At 43.5% G+C, this 6,747-nt stretch overlaps 1 protein-coding gene across 1 annotated transcript; it reads left to right on the top strand.

Moving 5' to 3' along the window:
- Positions 1 to 4,464: 4,464 nt before the first annotated feature.
- Positions 4,465 to 5,208, top strand: LOC308284346 (pleckstrin homology domain-containing family F member 2-like; the record flags this gene model as incomplete). The annotated part of the gene is made up of 1 exon (XM_080724934.1): positions 4,465 to 5,208. The coding sequence occupies exon 1, from the start codon at positions 4,471 to 4,473 to the stop codon at positions 5,206 to 5,208; it is 738 nt and encodes a 245-aa protein (XP_080581060.1). The 5' UTR covers positions 4,465 to 4,470.
- Positions 5,209 to 6,747: the final 1,539 nt, after the last annotated feature.

Raw genomic sequence — 6,747 nt, 5'->3', positions numbered from 1 at the left:
TGCCCAGAACATTAGCTATAGTTTGTCAATCTTTGGATATTTATAAGAAAATGATATCATTCTAACATAACAGTATCATATGTGTCCTGTTCTTCCAGAAATAAGGTTAATGAATAATATGAAGTTAATGCTGCTAGTGTTATCTACCTGGAAATAAATGTTTTTTGTTTCTGAGAAAAGAACACCAGTCAAATTAAGTTGATCTACTCTTCCAGTTACTTGGTCATTACAGGAGGTCTTATCCAATTAATTAATTCCACGTTGATGGGTTTGTCAAACACATCAACTACCGTACATCTTGATTCAACCATTTCATTATAGGTTTTGATGGCTGCCGTGAGAGTGGGATGTTGACGTAATTCCTCCCACACTACATTGATATTAAAGTTATTTGTGTTTAAAGGGATTTCACTTACAAAAAAAAAACTTTTGGTATTTTTATGGTCTAATCAGGCTTTTATGAACACTCTGAACAGTTTTTAATTTGCTTCATTCAATATTTAGATATTTGATGTAAATGTTACCAGGCCCTCCAGGTACAGGGCCTCTCCCCACACACACCCATTGTAACTTCAAACTCCATTTTAACCATGATAGATTCATTAAAAACACTAATTATCTCATAATACCCTCCTAATACGTGAGCAGGCCGTGTTTTTTTAAATAATTTTCTTCATGTATTTTTTATTGTATTTAATGTTTCAGTTTTCCCAAAGAATTATTAAAAAATAAATGAAAAAGTTATCAACAAAACACAGCCTGCTCAGCTCACGTATTAGGAGGGTAATATGAGTCACCAGAAAAATTATGTGTGTTTTTAAATAATCTATCATGGTTAAAATGGAGTTTGAAGTTACAATGGGGCCCTCATCCTGCAGGAGGACTGATGGCATTTACATCAAATATCTAAATATTGAATCAAGCTAATTAAAAGCTGTTCAGGGTGTTCATAAAAGCCTGATTAGATGATAAACCAAAAGCCAGCAGAGGTACCGTATGAATCTAATTCAGTCTGTTTCATTATATCCAATCCAATCCTTGCCTGGCTCCAGCCCATAGTCCCGCCCACTCTCTGAGCGGACTGGTTCTCTTGGTCTGGTGTTGTCATATGACGCTAAAGTTTCTCTGGTCTCAGGCGGTGCCAGGCCAATGAGAGTCGGAGCCTCGGAGGAGGGGGTGGGTCTAAATTTTGAAAATCAACAGAAACAGTGGAGGGAGGGAGCTCAGCCAAAACTCTTAATTGCTCCATTTGAACTTCAAAGGGGGTTTTGCACACCTCGTTAGCATCAAAGACAACAACCTGTTTGATGCCTGTCATAGAGGGGAGGGGGGAATGTTTTTGTGTACACACAAGTCAAACACAACCCCCCCCACCAGATCTCTTGTGATTGGGAATTTCAAATTTCAATAAACCTCCTCTTTAAAATCTCTAGTCAATGGGACAATGACAGACTCAGACCATGGCTACACAGAGCTGGATATTTCATATATCCTGGTTTTTCAGATATCCACATAGAAAAATATCTAGGTCCACACGGAGCTGGATATTTCATATATCCTGGTTTTTCAGATATCCACATAGAAAAATATCTAGGTCCACACGACAAAGATATCTAGGTCTAACAAGCACACACACAGTAAAGTCTTCAGAGATATCCGGGTATCATGACTACACGGATCCAGTGAAGCGGATATTTTTCAGTGTCTCCACTTATTTATCCGGATTGAAAAATATCCAGATTCACTGCCAAAATATCCAGCTTCGTGTGGCTACATGCCCCAACAGCACCAAAAAATGTCTAGATTCACAAATATCCAGCTCCGTGTAGCCTTGGCCTCAGGCTAATCCAATCCGTTATAATGTTACACCTGCTATTTACGGCTAATTAGCTGGGAAACAAGAGCAAACCAAAATACAGAGCTGATCCCAGTATTGTTGACAAAGTATAGAGGTTTAAGGTTTTAAGTGGTCCATTTGTATTGTCTCCCTTGTACTGTGTTTCAGTCCTCAGCCATGGATCCCATAAGCAGCCTCTTTTACATAGCAGCTAAAATCTACAGTCACGCTGACCAAGTCAAGAGTAACACAGTAGAATGTCAGGAGCTGGCCGAGCGAGTCGTCATCCTGGAGCCTCTATTGACCCAACTGCAGGAGGGAGGGTTGACCACAAAGCTCCTTGCTAACCTCCAGAAGACCCTGGAAGAAATTGAGCAGCTCATCCAAAAACACACCACTGATACAAGCTCCAGGTGGTTTATGGTTGGCGACCACAAGGGTAAGTTTAAAAAAATGAACGAACGCCTCAACCAAGCAATCCTTGAACTGACCTTTGCTATGACCATGAAAAAAAATGACAAACGGTGTGAAGTAGCATCTCCACTGACGAATGAGACGCAGTGTGATGGAACTCCACAACGGGCAGAAGACGTAGCAGCGGTCAGGGAGCGGTCCAAGAGTGAAGCTCCTCAACAGGCAGAAGCAGCAGCAGTGGTCAGGGAGCGGTCCCAGAGAGAAGTAGCATCTCCACTGACCAATGAGACGCAGTGTGATGGAGCTCCTCAACAGGCAGAAGCAGCAGCAGACAGAAAGGAGGGCAAGAAAGGTGAGGTGATTGATTAGCTAATATGATTGATGACGTCACAGAGCACCTCTACTGTACTCTACTGTACTTTACTGTCTGTCATCCGGCCCGTCTCACCTTGCCTATACTAGGAAAATCTAGTTTTCCTAGGATAGAAAAATATTTGGTGGGGCGATAACAGCCCAGTTCCCATTTTGGCAGATACATTTAGAACCATAGGTTATACAATCCAACCTTTTTCCCCATTGGCCTTAGCCATTTGTGCCACATTAGATTTGAGAAATTGTATTTCCCCCAAGACATTGTTTTCCTACTACTAAAGTTTTTTTTAAATTGTTAGATATTATGTCGGGCTGATGTGATCAAGATTTTCAGGCAGATCTTTCAGATTCCATTCCAATCTCTCTTGGATGTGTTAATTTCATTTTATATTCACCAACCCTGTGTGTGTGTGTGTGTGTGTGTGTGTGTGTGTGTGTGTGTGTGTGTGTGTGTGTGTGTGTGTGTGTGTGTGTGTGTGTGTGTGTGTGTGTGTTGTTCTTAAAATACTGTTCTTAGGTTTTAGCCCATTTTAAAGGCGTGATGTCATACAATACACAAACGAGCCCTACAGTATAAAGGGGCAATTCTTGCCAGGAAAGAAGCATTTCTTCGACTCAGACCTTATCGCCAGGGTTGGCTTATAGCAGCTGTCGGTAGATAATGCCGGTCTTATATAAGGGTCATTTGTGTACGGTGTGATTTGCCATGGTTACTCATTGAAGTTGAATCTCCATATATGGAGATAACCTACGCATCACACTAAGTCTGACTTCACCAGCCCATATTTGGGCATGAGCAACTTATGTCTCCATATATGGAGATATGATGACATCACACAGTCCTCAGCCGATGATGTGGCGTGATGTCATACAATACACAAACGAGCCCAGATATGAGCAGGGCAAAGGTGTGACGTGTGACGTGTGACGTGACGGACGTGACGGACGGCCGGTGGAGGTTTTGATACTAAACTGCGACCTTACGGTCGCAATCAAGTTGGGCTGTTGGGCTCCCATTGACTTTCTATATAGGAGGAAAATACCCAGAAAAAGATCTGCTTTAAGTTGTGAGGGGTCTAACTAGGGGTTTGTCATGATTCTGAATCCATTGCAAGCATTTGTTTTGCACAAAAAAACTTTCATAGGGCTATAAATGGCGCCATAAAACGATGGTTTAGTGATGAGTCATCACTTTTCACAGTTTTTTGGGTGTTTTTGGGGGCCATTTATAGCCCAAGGAAAGTTTTTTGTGCAAAACAAATGCTTGCAATGGATTCAGAATCATGACAAACCCCTAGTTAGACCTACTACATGTCATCTTCTCGACACCCGACTCTAACCCTCACCCAAACCCTAACCTATGTGGAGTGAGTCGCTAACCCTCCGGTCGAAATGATGGTTGTTCGAAAGAACGCGATTTTCCCCACACATTGCTGTGCGTGTTCTCCGTTTGCTTGGAGTGATTTCTACACCCTTGATGTGTGTAAGCGCGCAGTAGTTTCACTTCCCTGTTCAATGTACTCTGTGTGCCGTGTGCACACATTCATGCGGGCGAGGTCTTCCCCTCTCCAAACCTAGGGGCGGATGGGGAACGGATGTTTTGTTTACGGGTTATTTCATCTCCTAGCAACTATTAGCAGTCAAGCTTCGATCGAACGATGCATAATGGCGATCTTAATATGCTGAGGAGATCTCCTTCTTTGGCAGAAGCGACCAAAATCATAAACCCCTGGCAGAGAATCTGGAAACATTATTGCCTTAATGCTAGTGTCCTTTTACTCTGTATCTCAACTTCATCTAATAATGAAACACTATTTCCCTTTCCTTCTCTGCCAGGTGAGGCTAAGATGGTGGACCAGCTGGCGAACAGCGAGGCCAACTCTAAGCACATCGAGGTGGTGGAGGGCTGCTTTGGTCCAGTGGACCAACCTTTGGCCACCCCAAGCCAGGTGCTTATTTGCGAGGGTGTTCTGACCAAACTCTGCCGCAAAAAACCCAAAGAGCGCCAGTTCATGCTCTTCAACGATGTCCTGGTCTACGGCAACATCTTCCAGCAACACACAATCCCCATGGAGAGTGTCACTCTCTCAGATACTGTACCGGACGAGGGTGACCTGCATAACGGCTGGCTCATTAAGACGCCCACCAAGTCCTTTGCCGTCTACGCTGCCACTGCCACCGAGAAGACGGAATGGATGAACCACATAAACAAGTGTGTCCGCGACTTGCTGGAGAAGAGTGGCAAGTCTCCCACGGATGAGCATGCCGCCGTCTGGGTGCCCGACTCCGAGGCCACGGTGTGCATGCGCTGTCAGAAAACCAAATTCTCGTCGGTCTACTGGCGGCATCACTGCAGGAACTGTGGCTTGGTGGTGTGCGCTCCCTGCTCAAACAAGAAATACCTCTTGCCCAACCAGTCCTCCAAGCCTGTGCGAGTCTGTGAGTATTGCTATGAGCAGCTCACAAAGTCAGCTGGTGACTCAGGGGGTAACTTAACATCGCGCTCGGACTCCATCAGCGGGCCAGGGTCAAAGTTGAGCAGCAACTTGTCAGATGATGATGACGAAGATGACAGCATTAACTGAGGCAGGCTCTGTCGTCCAACAAACAACCTGCCCATAACCTGGTTGACGAAGGAAAATCGAAATCTTTCCCTCATATGTTCTACCAGCTCTAGAACCATGTTTAGCTTCCACTTTGGCTAGACATTTGCTTTTGACATTTAGTACCAGTTGGAGCATTTCCGATACTTCTGTGACCGTGGAGAGCAAAGGTCTGTTTCTCAGTGGTTTTGTCATCTATGAAGGTTAAATAACAAATTGAGCTCCCATGCCCCTCTCAAAAATGGCAGCAAACTTGTGAGAGCCGCTGAAAGTTTGGGTCTTATTCACTCTACAATACACTATACTATAAAGGAAAAAAATACCCCCCTAAAATCTGCTTTAAGTAGCATGTAAGGGTCAAACTAGGGGTGTAATATTATAGTTTATGGTATAGTGAATGAGACACAAACTTTCAGCGGCTCTCACAGATTTTTGCTGCCATTTTTGTGAGGGGCATGGGGGCTCAATTTGTTAACCTAGATGACGAAACCACTGAGAAACGGACCTTTGCTACAGTGTTTTGGAATGACTCTTTTACTCTCTTTTACCCCCAACCTTTCAGTTGAAGCTGGAATATGTTTCCCAGGAACCATATTGACAAATCAGCAGTTAAACGAGGGAGCTGTTTGTGTATGGTTGGTTGCACTTCAGAGCACCAGGAGTAACACTTCCTCTACTGACATCCCACACTCTCTCCCTTCCTGATCAGTGGACAGACTTCACTACAGAAAAGAACAGTGCTAATAATAACCCTTATCTAAATTCACAATGTGTTAGTTTCACCTTCACTTGAGTTTCAATTAAGCTGACTTGTTTTACAATGCTGTCCTTTCTCCTATTCCAGTAACTGGAATGCATTAACCAGAAAATTATCAGTGTTTTCTCCTCAGTGAGGAAGCGTTTCCCCATGTTCTGACGTATGAGGGTCCCCCTCCAATAAACCTTACTAACCCTGGGTTAGGAAGATAACTGCCTAATAGCTCTGCCACATCTGTCAGACCATGTGATTTCACTCTGAACCAGAGAACTGAAATATTTGGCATAATTGTCCAAATGGACTCAAGGGTGAACTAGTTAGTGTGCGTGGTTGCCCAACAAGGCAACAGATTATGGTCCTGGGGAAACATTATTTACTAGGGTAACTTTTCCACTGCCATTGGAAATGGCAGGGATTGGGAATCAATAGGAAATCAATGGGAGTGGGAATCAATAGGAAATCAAAGGGAGTGGGAATCAATAGGAAATCAATTGGTGGAGCTTCACATGACAGTTAGCTTACTGCAGAATATAGTCAGCAACCACACTCGCAATTTCCAATTGCATCTTTCTAGTTATTGTTGTTACGGCCCGGCCTTGGGGAGCCTAGAAAAGAAAGGTGGACTCCCTCCTTCCCAGTCCCAAAACTGAAACACAGCAACACAAGTTTAAAACTCCAAAACAGTGGTGTAATAACAAAAGTTTAACCCTATGCTAATCTGTGGCAAACAGAAAGACAGAGTTCAGAAACAAAAGAAAGACCCA

Source organism: Nannobrachium achirus, assembly GCF_963921795.1.
Source record: "Nannobrachium achirus genome assembly, chromosome: 4".
NCBI lineage: Eukaryota > Metazoa > Chordata > Actinopteri > Myctophiformes > Myctophidae > Nannobrachium > Nannobrachium achirus.
The sequence above is the reverse complement of the archived record's forward strand: the minus strand, read 5'-3'. Positions and strand labels throughout refer to the sequence as shown.